General features: G+C 43.0%; 1 protein-coding gene across 1 annotated transcript in view; it reads left to right on the top strand.

The window, feature by feature from the left end:
- The window catches only part of CCDC158 (coiled-coil domain containing 158), a 68,931-nt gene extending 51,874 nt beyond the window's left edge, over positions 1 to 17,057 (top strand). Inside the window, exons 19-26 of the mRNA XM_037896721.2 lie at positions 290 to 453; positions 2,285 to 2,344; positions 6,511 to 6,570; positions 9,601 to 9,668; positions 10,681 to 10,887; positions 11,949 to 11,972; positions 15,491 to 15,592; positions 16,922 to 17,057. Coding sequence (XP_037752649.1) covers positions 290 to 453; positions 2,285 to 2,344; positions 6,511 to 6,570; positions 9,601 to 9,668; positions 10,681 to 10,887; positions 11,949 to 11,972; positions 15,491 to 15,592; positions 16,922 to 16,998 — 762 coding nt within the window. The 3' untranslated portion in view covers positions 16,999 to 17,057. The remainder of the gene's footprint in view (positions 1 to 289; positions 454 to 2,284; positions 2,345 to 6,510; positions 6,571 to 9,600; positions 9,669 to 10,680; positions 10,888 to 11,948; positions 11,973 to 15,490; positions 15,593 to 16,921) is intronic.
- The last annotated feature ends 3,234 nt before the right edge of the window (positions 17,058 to 20,291 follow it).

Below are 20,291 nucleotides of genomic sequence, written 5' to 3'. Positions count from 1 at the left end.
AATTTACATCTACATCCAGTACTGTGTATATAAACATGTTATGATTTTCTTTACAATATTCTGAGAGACAGCTTATTAACTTACATAGTATAGTCACCTCGTATAAAGTATTTTGATAATTATCAAATTTTCATGATCAAACCTCTAGATAGCTTCCTCTAAAATAGAGTTAAAAAGTCTAATAATTGAGAACAAAAAAGAAATGTCTGTATTTAGCTGGATATATATAGGTTCTGGACAGCAAAATGCCATTTTAAACATTTATTTTATAAATGAATATTTAATTCAGATGCCACCCAAGCCAGCCATTGTGAAGGAGGACCCACTGCGAGATTTAAAGCGGCTTCTCCAGGAATTAAGAAATACGATTGATGAGATCCCCTCCATGGTTCTCAGTAAGAATGACAGCGATGGCAGGAGAGAGTTATCTTTAGCCACCTTGAGAAACACAATGTAAGAAAAATGTAAATTACTCTGGATGTATATAGCCTTCTGAAACGAAAATCTGGCCACTCAAGTGCTTTGGGGGCAGTGCAGGATGCTGTTGTGCAGGAAACCTGGGTTTAGAAGTGAACTCAAGGTATCCAGTGAAATTAGCCATATTGCTCATGCAACAGCCCTTATTCAAAAGCTGCTGGAGTAGTGGTTGCTTATAAGAGTGCAGAAGGAGAATGGTGACCCAAATTAAAAAGATAGGCAAGGTATCTGCGCCATGGTCTAATGAATCCACATCACAGGCTAAGGATGATATATGGCTATGATGGTAGTGGAACTAGAAAATGACTGCATCATTTGCAGCCCAGTGATGTCTTGTTTATTTACTTTTCATGTAAGCATTTCAGATTTTATGATCATTTGTGAACTCCCTTCTTCTGTATTATGGAAGTATCCTATCATGTGGGAGACAGGCGAGTGGTTTCTCTTAACATACTACCATGACTTCATAGATCACGTTAAACAAAAAATCAAAACCAGCATCACTTGTAAAAGCCTGATGCTCTGGATCCAGAAATAGAGAGAGTTTGTAAAGATGATCATCATTCATGATTTTGCATTAGAATATATTCCTTATTTCAAGAATTATTTTTCTCCCATTGTATGTAAAACTGGGGCTTTGTCAGATCAGTCTCATATGCCAAACATCCCATTCTCACGCTTTTTTACTGTTTGGGTAGAGTAGCTGTTTTTTATTGAACCAGAAATCAGCGTCGTCAGCATCAAACCTTTTGAGAGTCTGGACAGTCGTAATGAGGGCCCTACCAAATGCACGGTCCATTTTGGTCAATTTCACGGTCATAGATTTTAAAAATTGTAAATTTCATTATTTCAGCTACTTAAATCTGAAATTTCACAGTGTTGTAATTGTAGGGGTCTTGAGGCAAAAAGGAGTTGGGTGGGGGCGGGGGAGTTGCAAGGTTATTATGGCGGGGGGGGCAGTACTGCCACCCTTTCTTCTGCGCTGCTGCTGGCAGCGGTGCCGCTTTCAGAGCGGGGCAGCGGTGGCTGCTGGCCGGGGGCCCAGCTCTAAAGGCAGAGTCACCACCAGCACCAGCGCAGAAGTAATGATGGCATGGTATGGTGCTACCACCCTTACTTTTGTACTGCTGCTGGCGGGGCGCTGCCTTGGTAGCTGGGCACCTGGCCAACAGCTGCTGCTCTCTGGCCACCCAACTCTGAAGTCAGCGTAGAAGAAAGGGTGACAATATAGCGACCCCCCCAGCAACTCCCTTTTGGGTCAGAACCCCCAATTTGAGAAACGTTGGTCTCCCCCCTGAAATCTGTATAGTATAGGGTAGAATCATTAGAAGACGAGATTTCACCATGGGGGACGACCAGATTTCACGGTCCATGATGTGTTTTTCATGGCCATGAATTTGACAGGGCCTTAATCATAATAAGAGAAGAATGTTTCAGAACACAGGGCAATCAACAGTGCTGAATTGCCAATGTCTGGCTTATAATGAGTGTCTGTGTTATATTTTTATAGTGGATAAGCCATTGTTTTCTTTGTTGCTAATTCAGCCATGAGTTCAAGAAATGGTTTTCAACGTCTAGCAAAAGGACCAGTGAATCTTTGACATTTTGTAAGGAACAGTTTCTTTGGAAAGATTTGTTCACCGTTTTCTCTCTCCTGTGTGATACTGTGTTCCCCATGTGAGTTGACATGAGGACTGGAGAATCTTTTCCAGAACTAATTATCCCTCAGAAAATGACTGTATCTGCCAATCCTCAAAGTAGTGCTTTTCTTGATATTGTTAACTGTGGTACATTTTCCCCCATACAGGGATGCTGCAAGTAGAGAACCTGCTGTTACATGCAGCTTGCGACAGGATATATACAGCAAGTAAGAAACATTGTCATTTGACCGAGAATGTCCCAGACTTTGACCAATAATCCGGGAATTAGTCTACTTGTTTCTCTGGAGGATGTTAAATAGAAGCTACTAACGCTAAACATTTTTAGATCAGCAGGTCCAGATAACTTGCTTCCAAGAAGTTTAAAAGAGCTGGCTGTTAAGCTCACTGAACCATTCATATTGATTTTCAATAAGTCTTGGAACAATGAGGAAGTTCCAGAAGACTAGAGGAAAGCTAATGTTGTGCCAATTTTTAAAAAGGGTAAATGGGATGACCCAGGTAATTATAGGCTTGTTAGCCTGACATCAATCCTGGGCAAGATAATGGAATGACTGACATGGGACTCAATTTAAAAAAATGAGAGCGTAATGTAATTTATGCCAATGAATATGGTTTTATAGAAAATAGAACCTGTCAGACTAGCTTGATTTATTTATGAGAATATAAATTGGTTGATAAAGGTAATAGTGTTAACCTCATAGACTTCTCTAAGATGTTTGCTTGGTACCACATTATAGTTTTAGTAAAAAAACAGAACCATATAAGATTAACATGGCACACATTAAATGGACTAAACTGGATAACTGATAGGTCTCAGAATGTAACTGTAAATAGGGAATTGTCATCAAGCAGGTGTGTTTCCTGTGGGGTCTCAGAGGGATCAGTTCTTGGCCCTATGGTATTTAATGTTTTTATCAATGACCTGGAAGAAAACATAAAAATCATCACTGATAAATTTTGCAAATGAAACAAAAATTGGAGGAGTGGTAAATAATGAAGAGTACAGGGCACTGATTCACAGTGATCTGGATCGCTTGGAAAATGGCACAAACAATGTGTGTTTTAATACAGCTAAAGTATACTTCTGTGTATGGCACAGGTCCAACCACTGCTGGAATGCTGTGTCAAGTTCTGGTGCCCACAGTTCAAGAAGGATGTTGATAAATTGGAGAGGGTTCAGAAAAGAGCCAAAAGAATCATTAAAGGCTTAGACCTGCCTTATAGTGATAGACTCAAGGAACTCAATCTATTTAGCTTAACAAAGAGAAGGTTAAGGGGTGACTTGATTTAGTACCTACATGGGGAACAAATATTTAATAATGGGCTTTTCAATCTAGCAGAGAAAGGTACAATAGGATCCAATGGCTGGAAGCTGAAGCTAGACAAATTCAGACTGGAAATAAGGTGTAAATGTTTAATTATGAGAGTAATTAACCAGTGGAACAATTTACCAAGGGTCATGGTGAATTCTCTATTACTGACAATTTTAAACTCAAGATGGATGTTTTTCAAAAGATATGTTCTAGAAATTATTTTGGCAAAGTCTGTGGCCTGTGTTTTACCTAGATGTTCACAGAGGTCTCTTCTGGCCTGGGAATCCCTGAATACAGTAAAACCAGAGGGACTAGCTTTTGGAAAACAATGGGCAGTAGAGTTGATTAGCAAGATAGGTTTAAAGATAGTGAAGAAAATCCCTGGTATTGTGTTCCAGGTGACTGGAAGTTCTTTTAATATCAAAGCACTGAGATACATTAGTGTGGCACATATCTGTGAGCTCTGTTGATCGGGTCTGCACCTCATAGGTATTCATACAATCCTGATTAAACCCCAAAACCCTTTTCCAATACGCTCCAGGCTCAGTGCAAAGCCTGGTAAGGATTAGCCAAGGGCAGTCTCTTTTTTGCTTGTTTCAAACCCCAATAAAGAATCTGAAGGTGTCATCCTCAGGACGTTACAGAAATCCCTGGGAGTGAACATGGCTCCTTTTTTAGGGAAGTTACATTAATTGAATACAGATCTTTTGCTAAAAGAAAAAAAAAGGGCATATGGACAGATGGAACAATATGCTTCTCTCCAGCTGGGATAGAACTGACTTTTTGAAGATCTGGATTGCAGGAAAGCGTTTATTTATGTGGATAGTTTTCTCCTCCAGTGCCTTGATGGAGAAGAGGTGGTGCTTTATGAGTAAAATACCTGATAGAATGGGCTTTCGGCCTGGATGCAATCATGGTAGCCGGGCTGGTGATGGAAAGGGAGTGTTTCTGTGAAGCTCCAAAATTTAATCAACATTTTGCTTCTCTAGGTCACAGCCAAGAAACCTCCCAAACCTGACACTTTAAATCAATCCGTGTCCTTGGTAGGTTCTGGAAATTGACCCAGATGCGTGGTCCACAATCTAATCTAACACTTCTGTGCAATAAGAACTTTACAGTGGCTGATAATTGAGACCAGATTGGGAAAAGGCAGGAATTCATACTATGGGAGTTGTAATCCATGGGAGTTATTGGATATCACTGGATGAAATAGGAGCTTAATACAGTAGATTCCACTGCATAGTATCTTTCCTTGCATGCTCTCTGGGCTGTGCCCTGCCCTGGCACTGAGGGCCCAGACGCCGCATGCCCCCATTCCCCGTGGAAAGCTCGGGCTGCAGGCAGATTTGTGAGGCTGTAGCCAGGGAAGGAAGCGCTGGGAAATACCAAGTTCCGGGATGGAACCTATTAATAGTTTCCAAAGTAGCTATTGTGAAAAACCAGCCTGTGCTGTAAGCTTGCTGAAGGTGGGAAGGACAGTGGGTTCCATACTCTGTCACGATACACCCACCAAGCCCTGAGAGGCAGCTGCTACAGGTGCAAAGAGGAAATGTTAAGGGGGCCTGTGAGCAGTTGAACTCACCACCATAGCACCTCTGGCATCAGGTCAAGGCCCTGCGGGGTCTTCACCTCTTGTGCCCCCGTTGGTCACCGCTTTGGCCCTGCAATGGCCTAATTCTATCTGTGAGTCAGCTCTCTGAGTCCTTTCTAGTCCAGACCCCTTCCAGGATGACAGAAGTACAACTAAAGTCCAAAAATGTCCCACCATCAGAGATCTTTCTGCCCTCACTTGGGCTATTCCTCATCCCACGCTTTAGGCTCAGTCCTCAGCCTGGGCTCGGTAGTCTTTATGTTGGAGTTGCACACCTCTTCCTCAGGTCTTGAAGGTGGGCTCCAGCCCAGGGACCCTGAATTAAACAGCTAGGTCTGCTTCTTCCGATGGGCAGCTGTTTCATAGAATATCAGGATTGGAAGGGACCTCAGGAGGTCATCTAGTCCCACCCTCTGCTCAAAGCAGGGCCAATCCCCAATTTTTGCCCCAGATCCCTAAATGGCTCCCTTAAGGATTGAACTCACAATCTTGGGTTTAGTAGGGCAATCCTCAAACCACTGAGCTAACCCTACCCGCCAGTTTCCCTGGGACACTTCCAACCTCAAAGCCCCTGGTGCTGCTTCCCTGTGGCCTGTGCTTAACACAGCCTCTCTGCTGGTTCCCAGGCCTCTGGCTTCTCCCTAGGTCCTCCCAGTTCGTGTTTGCTCTGCCAGAATGCCAACCTCCTCCAGGACTGCCTCTCTGTACCTTGTCCCTTTTCTAGGCCCCACCACAGGGATTAATTCTGTCACTGCTGCCTTCTTCAGTCTGCTTCCCCTGACTCCTCCCAGGCAGTGGGTACTTCCTACCAGCTCTGTCCTAGGTCCTCCCTAATTGAGTTCTCCTTCCTCCTTATCTAGTCTCTTCCTGACCCTTTCACAGCTGGGGCCACTAGGTATAATTAAGTTGCCAAATCAGGACCAGCTCACAGACAGCTGCTAGGTCACTGGCATAGTTGAGCCCAACCCCCCCTTAAGGGTATGTCTACACTGCAGTAGGGAGCATGCTATGGATGGGTAGATGTGGAAGCGCAGCTTAAACTAGCATACTAAAAATGGCAGTGTGGCCAGGGTGACACAGGTGATGGTTTGGGCTACCTACCCAAGTATGGGTCCAGAAGGTCAGGTAGGTTTGGACTTGGGTGCCTAGCTTGAGCTGCTGTCCATGCTGCAGTGGCCACACTGCTGTTTTTAGCATGCTAGCTCGAGCGGAGCTAGCTTGTCTGTCTATCCCCATTGGGAAGCTCATCCCAGCGGCAGCGTAGACCGAGCCACAAAGGGCAGCCAACCTGTGACAGTCCCCCAACTTCCGTTCTAATGTGTAAACGTCTTGATGAATGCATATAACATTAGCAATTTTTTCTTCATATCAGGATGTGTACTGCTGCATCTTGGGAATCCTGGGAAATCTAGCAGTCCTGATGGTAATGCTTCAAGGGATTCTAACTGGCCTATGTCTTTTCATACAGAGATACTGCCGTGAGGGACTCCGCTCCTGAAGGCGGCTTGGGGCAGGATACTTTCAGCAGGTGAGAAGTGATGTCACCTAACTGAGTTCCCTGTGTGTCACCCCAACACTATCAGAGCGTGCATGTTGATCTCACTATCTCTTTGTTACTTATTTTCTAGGATGGGAAGGATTTGTTAAATTGAGTTATTCCTGTGCTTTTCAATGCTGTATTATATGTGAAGCACTGTCAGGATGCTTCTTAGAAAGAGCATAACAAATATGATCAGGCCAAATGAGTGCTGATTTACACCTGGTTCAACCCCACTAAAATCAGTGCCACCACACCAGGAATAAATTAGTTCCATTAAAACCTGTGTGGCATTATGAAGTTGCTGCAATGATATTTAAATGATTGTTGTTAGTGTGGACTAGTGGCTCCTCATGGTGATTCTGCTTCAGAAATAGGCCCCAGAAGTGCTTGTTGTAGACTTAAAATGCCAGGTACTAATGACCTGAATTTCAGATATGCTACAAATCCCATTTAAATCAGCAGGAGCTCTGCATCTCTGAAAATCAGAGTAATAGTATGTTAGCACCAAGACACAGAAAGCCAGAAAACCAGAGGAATCCAGAAATCATGAACCAATTTCATATTTCCAGAAATCCATTTAGAGCCAGATTCTGATACCCCTCCTCATGTTAGGTGACACCTTACTCGACAAGTGGTCCTGTTGATTTAAAATGGGACTGTTTGCAGAGTAAGGTACTATTCAGCATGACTTAGGTCATTGGAATCTAGCCCTAAATCATAGTTGAGAGAAAAAACAATAAAGGAACTTCCTTTCAAATAAAACACTAGGATAATAATATCAGAAAGCAAGGTTATCTCATCTAGTTTTCCAGACACTGGTTGGAAGGCATGTACCAGTCCTTCTTGCCACACCATTTGCAAAACAAACCCCTTATTTTTCAGTTGACAATAGTAATACAGTAAATCAGTTCTCAATCTATACACTGATTCATCCTATGAAATGACTGATGCAATCATCTGCTTTCTCTGTTCTAGTATTCACCGTGCATTGCTACTGAATTAAAAATCTCAGTGCTGGTTTATAGGCTATGTTTTTATCTTTGTAAAGCCTTCCGGCCAGATTCATCAATCTATTTTCTGTGACAAAGCAGTAGTTTGTCCTCAATTTTTCCTTTTTTGCTGCCATAAAATAACCAGTCTTTGTCAAAAGGTCAAGAGAAAATAATTAGCAGTAGGTTATTATTTGATAAAATGATCGGTGAATATAAATATGCATGAGTACAAAAAAAAAACAGCCACTTTGTTGTTTTTAATGGGTGTATTGCAATTGAATTGCTACATATCTATACTTCATGTAACCCCAACATCAGAGCATGCATGTTGATCTCACTGTCTCATAGCATGCTACCTGCCTTATTACTAGTAAGATAAGAGTCCTCAAACAAGGAAAACTCAAAAGCGGGAAAGCATACCTAGATGTGAACCTGAACAAATACACTGTGCCACAGACAGCCAGGAGTAAATCTATGACTGTTACACCAGGAATGCATGTAGCCCACTGTGTATAGTAAATTTATCTTAAACAGAATGCTTGTCATTACTGCTTACATAGAACATTATGACATATGTATGGAACAACTACCAGTGTTGTTACGTTGTCCTTTCATAAAATGTATGCCCTAATTAAAACAACTATTGCATGTACTATTTATACAATAGCACTGTTAAATGGAAAAGGATTACCACTCAAATGCTGCCAATATCCAAAGCACTGAAGTAGCTGGTGCATAAACGTTGAAATAAGCTTTTCATGTCAATGTTTTGTTGTGTTAGCATCATCACCTATTTATGTCACTATGCTGGAGTTATACTCATTTAGCCTCTGTGCAATCCTCCCCACTTACAGTATGAATTCTACAGCAAGATTACTGCACAGCTCTGGCAATTGTATTTCTGACTGGGTTTAACCCTAAAGTCCGCAGTAAGACCCTGCTCCTGCAATTTGTTTTGTGTGGACAGACTCCCTGTACCCAGGCAAAGCTCCATCCAATCTAATGAAGCTCCATTGTAGACTGACCCCTATCTTTGCCTGGTGCCACACTGACTTCGGCAGGGCCCTCCTGGGCACAGAAGTCAGTCCACATGGAACCCGCTGCAAGATCAGCACCTTAGTCTTTACTCCATCCTTATGCAGGCAAAACTCTCCCTGGGAATTAAGACTGGAGTAAAACCTCAGCAAGGACTTCAGGGTTTGGGCCACTGGTTACTCTCCTGGTAGAGCTTGTGTGGTGTGTTTTCCTTACTATTCTATTTGTTTTGTTTCCGCTCTGTGGACTGACTGCAATTATATATGTTAACCCTTTTATATAACATACTACACCCAGTATTCTAAATATATGGACCTATACAAAAGTCAGAAATCTCCATATTGTACAAGAGCCTGATTCAGAGCCCACTGAAGTCAGTGGGAAAAACTTAAATTGACCTCAGCTGACATTGGATCAAGCCCGAAGCACTCAAACTGTGGTACTAACATAGCTGGGGGCATGCAGCTTTAAGTTGCAGTCAAGTCATCAGTAGAGACTCTCGGATACTATGTTTATGGAGGGCACGTAAATATCTATATGGGGCAGCTCACTAAATGTGGTACATTTTGACATCTCTCAGCAATGTAAGCATCTCCTGCTCTCCAGCCAACATCACCCTCTGCTGGGCTACACTTTCTCACCCCCCAGCGTTCCTCTGTGGGGAGAGAGGTTGTGGCCACATTGCACCTGTACAGTTTTCCCCAGTGACGGACTGACCTACACCCAGGTGTGAGGCTGAACCATTAGCTTTAACATTATGCTAAAAATTGCATGAGAATTAAATGCATGAGAAGGCCATAATGGTTCTTTCATTCTTCCAAGTAAGCCCATTTGAACCCTGTATACACCATTTACCTTCATGTATGTGTATGAGACTTCTAGAATGCATGCAACTCTTCACTTTCTCATTGTGGAGATTAGCTACTCTAGTGAAATCTCAGCCTGGCACTTTCAGAATAGAATGCTAGTCTTGCCCTTGTTTTGCTTGCAGGGAGCCTTTAACTTTACATGTTTCGGATCTTGAGGACCAAACCGTTACCCTGTCTTTCACACCCCCTGGTGAGTTTTCCCGGGCTGCACTAAAGAATGCATGTTTCAAGTAGGCATGGCTTGGGACAGAGCAGAATTGTATAGAGGCAGGAAACAAGTGTATTTTCATAGGTAACTTTTACAAGTGTCTCTTAGCAGGAGCTATTTACAAAATCTGTAAAGCACTTATCACTGTGCTTCATCATATGCGTTTTACTGTTAATAGGTTAGTTCTACTGAGAGTGACATCAGCACATGTACTAAGAATTGAAAAGATGAGGAGGGCTTTCCAGTTAGCTGTTTTCCCAGTTTAGAGTGATTTCAGCAAATTACTGTGTTTATTATGGTTTTCTCCATGAATATCTTCCACTTGACAAAATAAATTTCCATAACAGGTATTTGTTAACAGTAGTGGTCTTACATAGTTACAAAGCAACATTTTCAAACTTGGGTGCCTACATTTAGGCTTCTAATTCCATATTTAGGCAACCAAATAAGGGACCGGATTTTCAGAGATGCTGAGTAATGGCACCTCCCATTGACTTCATTTGGAGTAAGGGTTACTCAGCACCTCTTACAATCAGGTCATTTTTATTTAGATGCCTCCATATAAATTTTGGGCACCCAATGTTGAAAATATTGTCCTAAGCCTTCTCCTAAGTAGCTAGGCAGAAGGTAAAGCAAGAACTGGGTTGGTGAGCAACCTTGAAACTCCTGTCTGAATTGTTGAAAATCAGGTGTTCTCCAAGGGTGCCAGACACAAGTAGTCAGCAGAAATACACTTGGCCATGCTCTTCTAGGGGTACAAGCCATCTTCCAGTTGACAATCCGTGCATCAATACTGCATGTGACTTGCAAAGAAGTTATACCCTCTGTTCTCTTAAATAGAGGGTAGGTGCTGCTATGTTGACTGCTGATGGAAAATGGGAAGAATTAAAAAATGCAATGAAGAGAACAGAATTATGAAATGATTGCATAGCAGAACTCACATTAAGGGTAGAAGATGAGCGCTTATTCAAATGGCACTTTGTCGATTTTCTAGCCAGTCCATCCGTCTTCACTGCTGCTCCTCGTTATGCCTCTTCCCCAAAGAAGTTCTCCCAGGAGGAGAGATACAAAGATAGGTCTCCAGTGCACTCACTGTTAACTGCTCCGCTAGATGACCTGAAGGCTGTCCCTAGTACCTCAGCAGACCATAGACCATCTTTGAGGAAGAGTAGCTCACCAGAAGCTACAACTGCCCGGAAAAGTAAGTATGGCCCCTTCTTCCAATCAAGAGGACTCTGCTGGCTTTTTTCTCTCCCCTAATCACTACGGTAGTGAATTACAAACAATAGGCTAAATTCATCCCAACTGTATTTCTACAGAGACCAGTGAAGTTACACCACCATACACAGATGTTATGTTATGTGGTCCATGAGGGTAACGTTTTTAAATGTTCAGAAATACATTTATTTTCATACTTGCCTTTTTAATATTTAATTATTTAAATCAGGGGTGGTCAAACTTTTTGGCCCAAGGGCCACATCTGGGAATAAAAATTGTATGGCGGGCCATGAATGTCAGAAAATTGGAGCTGGGGTACGGGTGGAGGGTGAGGGCTCTGGTTGGGGGTGCGGGCTCCAGGGTGAGGCCAGAAATTAGGAGTTCAGAGTGCGGAAGGGGGCTCCGAGCTGGGGCAGGGGAGTGGGGTGCGGGCTCCGGCTGGGGGTGTGGGCTCTGGTGTGGGGCTGGGGATGAGGAGTTTGGGGGTGCAGGAGGGTGCTCTGGGCTGGGACCAAGGAGTTCAAAGGGTGGGAGGGGGATCAGGGCTGGGGCAGAGGGATGCGGCATGGGGAGAGGCTCAGGGGTGTAGGCGCCAAGTGGCGCTTACCTCAAGCAGCTTCCAGAAGCAGCGGCATGTCCCTTCTCCATCTCCTACGTAGAGGCATGGCCAGGCAGTTCTGCACACTGCTCCCTCTGCAAGCACCGCCCCTGCAGCTCCCATTGGAGCGCCTGAGGGGGCCATTGGAGCGCGTAGAAGCCAGAGGGCGACCATTCCGCAGCTTCTGGGAGCCGCATGGAGCGGCCCCCGACCCTGCTCCCCGGCTGGACCGCCAGAGGGTGGGCCAGCCCCAGCAGGGCAAACCCCAGACCCATCTCCCCAGCAGGAACTCGAGGGCCAGCTCAAAATGGCTGGCAGGCCGGATCCGGCCCATGGGCCGTAGTTTCCCCCTCCACCTCCGCCCCCGATTTAAATCCTCCCCTTTCGCTCAATAAAAGTAGGGGTGATTCTCAAAATGACATTGTTGACCTTTTCTTTTTAAACAGATGTCTCCTTCATTCCCAGTTCTTGTAAGTATAATTCCATTATGCACATTTGTTCCAATGTATTTGATGTTCCATTTTAAAGCTGTGTTCTAGAGTTCGCAACACAGCTCACCTTACTGAAATCCATCTCAGTTATTACCGATTTTCTCACTTCACACTGCATGCATTTAAAAGACAAAACGCTTCCACATTTAGGAAGGGCCACCTTGTGACAATCCACATTAAGACATATTTCTCCTCCTGTATTGTATAAACTCTGACATGTATCACAGCTGCTGTTTAACAGTGACTATGCTTAACACTATGAACCAGTTTAGGATGGAAAGTGAAGAAAAATACTATATCCCATTAAAGCTGCATGAGAAGTTACCAGAACATTAACAAAACTGAAAGAAAACAATTAGGGTGAGATTTTCAAAAGTGATCAGTGTTGGCCTAACCATTCAAGTCAACTCCCATTGACTTCAATGGCAGCAGAGTTAGACCAACATTGAGTGCTTGTAAAAATGCCACTCTGGCTGTATATACATTAAACTGTAAAGTGCTTCTGAAACTAAACTAGTACTTGACAATGCAGAACATAGGAAAAGGGAGATAAATGTATTTGAAAATCAAATACAGAATTAAAAATTCTGGAAGGCTCGACCTTCCCTTATTAAATCAGAACAATATACAATTTACGAAGGGCTAGAGTGTGAAGTCATTACCCAATCAAAACTCCATACAAGAAGTTTGCTGCCACATTCCTGGGAAGAAAGGAGTCACTGATCACTTGAAGAGGAAAAAAAAATGACCAAAAAGGTAATTCAAATGAACAAGTTCCTTCTCTCCATCGGCCAGGGAACAGTTTTGGCAAATTCCTGTTGTGGCAGGTAGACGGTCCTATTCCTTCCTCAGTAGGAGATAAGCAAACAGCTCTTCCTTGCAGGGATGGGGGGAAAAGAAGGGGTCTCCTTTGGTAAGTGTGTTGTTGTTGGGCTATTTGGCGGGGGGGGGGAGGGGGGGGTTGTTTTTGAAAGCAGTCCTGGTTCTCCCTTTTGGCAATGAGATAAAAGCAAATGATTCTTCTTTCATCAGGAGCAAACACACAAAAATGTTGACTCCTTGGTTGCAGGACAACCAGTTCCAAGTCATAGAGTTTAAGGCAAGAAGAGACCACCAGTTCATCTCGTCTGACCTCAGGCCACCAACACCACCCAGCCACCCTCACCTTCTTCTTCACTGCAAGTCCTTTCTATTCTTCCTAGTCCATGGAGAAAGCGCAGCATCTTCCAACCAGCCCAAAACATCTCCACATCTTTATCATCATCATTTGTCATCAAGGCAAATCCCAAAGGGACATAGCCTCCTTACAGATCAACCACCACCAAAACTGATGTCTAGCTAGGTCCTTTATGGCTACATCTTAATGGCCAGAACTGGAGGATTCTTTTCTCTAGGCCTGGAAGCTATGAGACAAAGCAGATTCTTTTCTCCTATGTGGTGAAGGGATTTAATCCCTCTACCATCTGGCAATAAGGATACATTCATCCCTTCACAATCCCATTGAAGTCAGTGGGAATTTTGCCTACCTAAGGACTGAGGAAAAAGGCTTACAGGATTTAGCCAAACGAATGGCTTGTAGAACAGAGCTAAATCCACCTGCCCAGAAATGACCCTAACTAGTTTGGAAAAGCATAGGTAGTTCAACCATGGAGCCCCCTACTAGTTAAACCAGAAACTTGTCAGTTGCCTTATCTGATTAAATAAAATGTGCAGTTAACTAGTCTTGATATTTGCAATAGTCAGGGGATTTCCTATGGTAAGTATTGAGAAATACCAAGGCCTAGTGGAAAAACTGATGTAACCTCATCTCTCTCTCTCGCTCTCTCATTTTTATATATGTGTAAAATCTTCGGTAAAAGTAACAAACTTTTCATCCCACCACTACACTGGTAGAAGAGTGTGTATTTTAACATTAGTGTACTAGCCACCTGCCAGTGGCTCAGGTTGCCTGGAGTGCTTTATTAATCTTGTATCAAAAAGTCCCTAGATAAATGGGCCATCAGTGAAAAAACAGATCGAGACTACTCTTTGGAGTGATCCCTAGCTATATGTTAGTTATTACATTTTCTTCTTACTCTATTTGTAATTCCCCCTAGGAGCCTGACAGTACACTTCCCACTCAGTTGTTTTTATCTTGTACATTTGGCAATCCTCAGGCTTTTTCCTCTGTGTTTTCAAAGGAGCCCTAGCAAAAACAGCCATGCTGAATGCTCCTTGCGCTGAATGCTCACATCGCTGTGCTCCTGTTGGTGGGCTGACTGGCTCTGCAGCAACGAAACACACTAGTGGGCTAATCCTGCAAGACTTTGCATGTTTATTGTTTGTTTAAAAACTAGGAGGCGGGTGCACATAAGCACATGACACTTCCACACTCATTGCCAGGGGACAGTCGGACAAATGCAAGTCCATTTATCCACAGAACCGCACCAGCTTCCGCCACCAATGTGCCTTAACCCTGAAGGGGTTTCTCTGCTCAGGAAGTAATTAGTTGCATGTGTAATGATGAATTTTGTGGGGTGGACACCTCTGCAGTCGCAATTGCACATAACCCACCAATTTATTTCACACAGACCGCGAGCCAGCCAGCTGACATGGATGACTTTCAGTCACTGCCAGCCCTGGCTCAGTTCAAACCTGTAACCTAGAGATGAAAAGTTCCACATTCCATGCTTTTTCTGTGTAGCTGTGTGCCTGCATCTCTGCCCCACCCCCATCTACCTGTCCCTTTCCCTCCTTATTTTAGCATGAGCAGCAGGTCTGAATGGTGCAGCTCCTGACCAGAAGTGGTTTAACCCGGTGCCACAGCTGCAGAGTGAAACAGACTATGATTGCGTAGTTGTAAAGCATTGATTTGCATGTGTTGTTATACCTGCTAAATTGGGCTAGTCCATAATCCACCTCCTGATCAACCTGAATCCCACACTAGCCAACTACTAATTTGTTTACTGCTGTTACATCCTTACATTTCAAGTCTATTTCTGAACATCAGTGTTCAGTCAGTCAAACAGAGGCAGTGTGGGCTGGTGGATGGAACACTGTACAGGAACTGAGAAGACCTGGCTTCTGTCCCCATGTCTGCTATTGGCCTCTTTGATGACTTTGGGCAGGTCACTTCAGTTCTGTGCCTCAGTTTCCCCATCTATAAAATGGGGATAATACTGACCTCTTGTGAAAAGAGCTCTGAGATCTACTAATGAAAAGTTCTATGCACAAGTATTATTATTAACAAAGTACTTTTTCCTCCTTCCCCCTTCACACAACCACATAGCATTTAAAAAAATTTGACTTGCTTGAAATAGAAATATGATTAATTACAAAAACTGATGTTAATCATCGTCATCTCATTTATTTTCTCTTTGATATTCAAAGTAATCCTAATTGTTTGAAATCTTTATTTTAGAACTAAGTCTGTAATTTAAGGTTCCTATATAAAGCAACTAGTTTGATAATGTATTTTTGTACCTCTAATAGTATAGTGACTAATCATTTCTCAATAGCTTCTCAGCCTGTGGAAACCAGTGGGAGCACATGCAGGAAGCTACAGAACAAGATGGAAAACCTACAAAACCTGGTGGAAACGTTACAGATGAAAAACCAAGGTACTGGAATTTATTCTATTGAAATCACTAGTATTTATTTTGAAATGTACTGGAGTCTCCACTGTCTCTTTGTGGTACATGCCATAGCTCTGGCCACAGTTGTCCATTCCTGTCAGTTTAGATGTGTCTGATTTACTAATAGCCACTTCCACATTATCCAGCTCCTAGGAGAATAAACAGATTAACTCCACAATGTACTGTACTCAGCCCTTTAACTCTAATGAGCTCTGAGATCCTAAATCTTTCAAACATGGCAGCTGTTGAGGGGTGCAGTAATGTGCTCCTGTGACCAATTAAATGGGATTTTCTAGAGCTGTTGACCCTTCAGGGAAATTGAAAGCTATTCTGTTTATAGAAGTCTTCATTTAAAAACAAAATCACCGTTTACCAGCAGTGACCACACGACCATAGCTGATCCTCCACAGCTATTCCTTTTTCTAAAAACAGGGAAATCCTGCAGTCTCAGCCAGCCCACTGACCACAGCTGACATATTAGGCCCTGATCCTGCTCCCACTCGCATTGAAACCAGCTAAACTCCTATCAACTTCAGTGACTGCAGACCACTGGGTGCTGAAATTCCTTTTATCAGCATATTTTCCTTACTCCATATTCTGATTATCTTCCCTTTCCCCTTCACTTCTGTGCTTATGGACCTGGAAAATGAATGCTTCCACACATCATATAATTATGTGAAAGTCATGAATGATGGGAATTTGTTTGATAAAACTCTAATGAAATTATTTATATAAAACAAAAACCGAGCAGGGAAAAGTTTGGGCCAGCTCCTGTAAATGGTCATATCTCCCTTCAGTATTTGCTCTAGTTTAACTTCCACTAGATACACCAGCAAGTTTTCTGTAACAGTAATGTATTATACCTCAGCTGTATAAAAGATACAGAACTAAAATAACCCCTCATATGTGCATTAGAACAAATGCCACCTTACAAACATTGGCCCAGAGTCACTTAAAATTCAATCAATTTCAATACAACCCATAAAAAGTAACTTTGAAATCAATAGAGTTTTCCCCATTTACTTTCTTACAGTAATGAATTCAGGCCATTGGGTCCAAATGAAACAGCTGTATAGCCAAGCTGAGGGAATATCCATTTATTAGGCGGCCTATTTTGTGTACTAAAACATCAGCCTACTAAAGCGGAAGCCACATTTGTTTTCTTTAGGGCACAGCAAACACAGAGCATTGCCTGTGTAATATGCTGGCTGTATAAGCTGCAGGTGTCAAAACCTGATGCTTGAGTTGTTTTCTGCTCAATGCGATCTAGCAATACACAGCATTCAAGTGATCTATTCTCAATGCTATTTTCAGCAATGTCTTCAATGATCCGCTGTCAGGAAAAGAAGATTGAGAAAGTGAAGGAAAAGGAGAAAAAGCTAACAAAATAAAGAAACTCTGTATGGTTGTGATCATTCTAATATATGTAGATTTGGCCCCATTAAATGTGATGCTTAAAATATATGATACTGTTAAAGATTCATAATAAAGGTTCTCATCGTTTTGTAATCTGTGTCTTGGACTAGAATACTAGCCGCAGTCTGGAGTTCTAAAAGAGCAGGATGTAGAGAAGTAAACACAAGACATGGAGAGAGAGGTATTGTATCTTTTATTGGCATATAGTGGGAATAGCCACATATGCCAAGGGAGACAGCCAAGAGAGTCATACTGGTCATCCCAAATAAGGCCCAACAGAGCGCACACACCTATTGTTAGTTTTAAATACTGTAGAGAGACTCCTTTTGTTAACCGTCCATCTTGGAAAACAACCTGGAGTAAATTTTTCTATACATAATGTTATTTTAAGAAGTTCTGCTAGGTCATGAAATTCCATATTTCAGAGCTAGAGACAAATAGTGCTGCCCACCCCATAGGCAAACTGGGAACTTCCCCTTTCCCCTTGTATAAACTAGCCCTTTTAGTCCCTCACCCACTCTTGGACCCTACACCTGGCACTGGGGCAGGACTAAATGCATCTCATCGTGCACCTCATTCCAGTGTGACTTTGGGGTGGGGAGCGGCATGGAGCAGGGAAGGGGTCCTATCTCAGTAGAAAAAAAGTTCGATAGCTGGTAGGATTTGTTTTTAATACAGTAGGTATTTGAAGTTGCCATGCACTGGGATATTAGCAGTAGTCCCAGTGGAGATGGATTAAGGAGCAGCGTGCAGGTAAAGTAGCCACAGATGCATGGTAAATGTAATTTAGCATATGGATACCACCACCATCTATACACATTTCTCAGACTAGGGAGTGTATCTACAATGCAGTAAATTGGCTGAATGGTGCACAAAGCAAAAAGGATCACCGGTTGCTCTTCCCCCAGACTCCTTTCCTCCTGTCACTTCCTCCAAGGGGAGCTCTCATTCAGAGTTCATTCAGTGTTTGAAGCAGAAGAAATGAGGTCTTCCTACCACTCTGCATATGAATGTGAGACATTTAGATCCAACATTGTAAGCCAATATCTCACACTTCAGAGAAAGAAGGGGGAAAAAAACATAATTCACATAACCAATTGCATAGAAGGGGAAAATAGCCTTCCTGATCATCGTGGAGAACTGCTTCCACATTGAAGCAGGTCACTGGACTGGCTGTATCTGATATATAAAGTAGGTAGGCGGGCAGACAGTGTGAGATTTATTCTCATTACAGTTATATTTTTGGGTCTAGAGACTCTGACAGTGTTTCTTTAATCATAAGCAGAGGGTTGGAATAGATGGTCATGAAACACTTCAGAGTAAGGTACAGCACTCCGCCCTAGAACAGTCCTGTTCCTCTTTCGGTCATGACCTGTACCATGCAGCACCTTCCAGCCTAGGGTAATAATTAACAGCCCTCTAGAGCATTGCCTATCCCACATCCTCCAATACTACACACTATAGTAGTTGCATGGAACATTATCCCCCTCCTTCCAAAATGGCACATGGGCGGTACTTGCACCTGCCCCAGAGATCAAAAGGCAAGATAGGATGTGGACTTTGATCTCTCACACAGTAGCATATCCATTACCTCTAGCCAGACCCAAAGTGTACTGTACTAGATTCCAATGGCAATAAACTGCCTTACAGCAGATGTGTGACCCAGCACCAGTGTAATACAACTGCTGACACACCCAATCACAAGAAAAGAATCTTATAGAAGTAGAAATTAAAAATCAAGAATATTATAACCTGCAAATAACTTTGATAAGCAATATTTTAAAACTGTAGCTGAGGGCGGGGAGAGAGGGAGAATGTTCATATGCCTGAGGACAAGACCACAGAAAGGAATGACCTGGGGACGGGGAAGAGGGAAACTGAGGTTTAGATTCAGCGTAGAGAGTATAAAAGGCAGGGGCCCCGCTTTTGTACACCTGTGAAAGAAATAGAAATACCTAAAAATATGAGTGCCCGTTTGCAAGTGGCATCTCAGAAAGTTGCAGTGTGCTTTAACTATTTTACATAGCAATGACTGCCACTGTGATTTCATGGGTGGGGTTTTCCCTACAGGTGGAATGATGCTTACAGACTTGACATTTTTTGCACAGATTAATTTGAGGATGTTCTGGATTTGGTGTGTGGAGTACCAACAGGGACTGGGTAGTCTTCCCCATAGCTTAGTTCTGATATCATAATACCCATATTTTGTCTTACACTGAATTTGGTTTCTGCTTATGCATGTTGGGCCTCTCTTAAGAGTTATAAAAGGAGAAAATGAGATGGCAAAAACTTGATTTGAAACTACCATTGCCTTCCCTTCTGCATATCAGGCTATCGATTCAGATGCATAAACATAGACTACTCCCTTTTCTTTTAAAGGATGAATGATAATCTTTAAATATTGTTTCCAACTCCCACCCCCAGCATGTTGCTTAATTAATTCATTGAAACACAATATTGCATTACTATCAGTATCTAGCAAAGTGTGCATGAAAACTACTACTGACCTGACTGAGCAAGAAGCACAGATGAATGTGAGGCACGTCTGTCACACTCAGCAACTTCTTCTTAATCTAACTTTTGACAGTTGAGGATTTTTGCATGAGTGAGTGGGCAGATGACAGAGCTGGTAAACACCTGCTAATTTAATCATAAAAGAACAAACAGAGTGCTGCAGAGGAGTTAGTGAAAACAGCAGTGACACCCCTAGCCAGGCTAATGTGCGTAGACCCCGTAGAAGGTGACAAGACCACACGGGCAGGGCGATCATAAAAGAGGAAGAAAGGCATTTGAAACTTTAAGGCAACCTCTGTACAAAGAAGCCTGGAGGTAACATTTTCAAAAGTGCCTATGGTTTAGGAGCCTACATCTCCTCTCCAGTGACTTAGTAGAGGCGAAGGCTAAGGCAGAGCCCCCCGGCACAGATGTAGTATACACCCACAGGAGGAGTTTTTCCTGCCACTGTAGTACCACCACCTCCCCACCCTCTTCTGTCAGCACAGCTGTGTCTAGAGTGGGGGTTCTGTTGGCCTAGCTATGGCACTGGGGAGTGTTTGGGGGGGGTGTTGGTTTTTTACACCCCTGACCACCATAGCTATGCCAGTATAAGTTAAGTGTAGACCAGGCCTAAGTTTCATTGATTTCCAATAAAACAGGCTCTCAAGTCCCTGTGGAAAGTGGGACAGAGGCTTGGTCTACACTTAAGTTACATCAGTCAGGGATGTGAAAAAACACCCCCCCCCCCCGACCTAACCCCCAGCAGAGACAC

Source organism: Chelonia mydas, chromosome 4 (assembly GCF_015237465.2).
Source record: "Chelonia mydas isolate rCheMyd1 chromosome 4, rCheMyd1.pri.v2, whole genome shotgun sequence".
Lineage (NCBI taxonomy): Eukaryota > Metazoa > Chordata > Testudines > Cheloniidae > Chelonia > Chelonia mydas.
The sequence above is the reverse complement of the archived record's forward strand: the minus strand, read 5'-3'. Positions and strand labels throughout refer to the sequence as shown.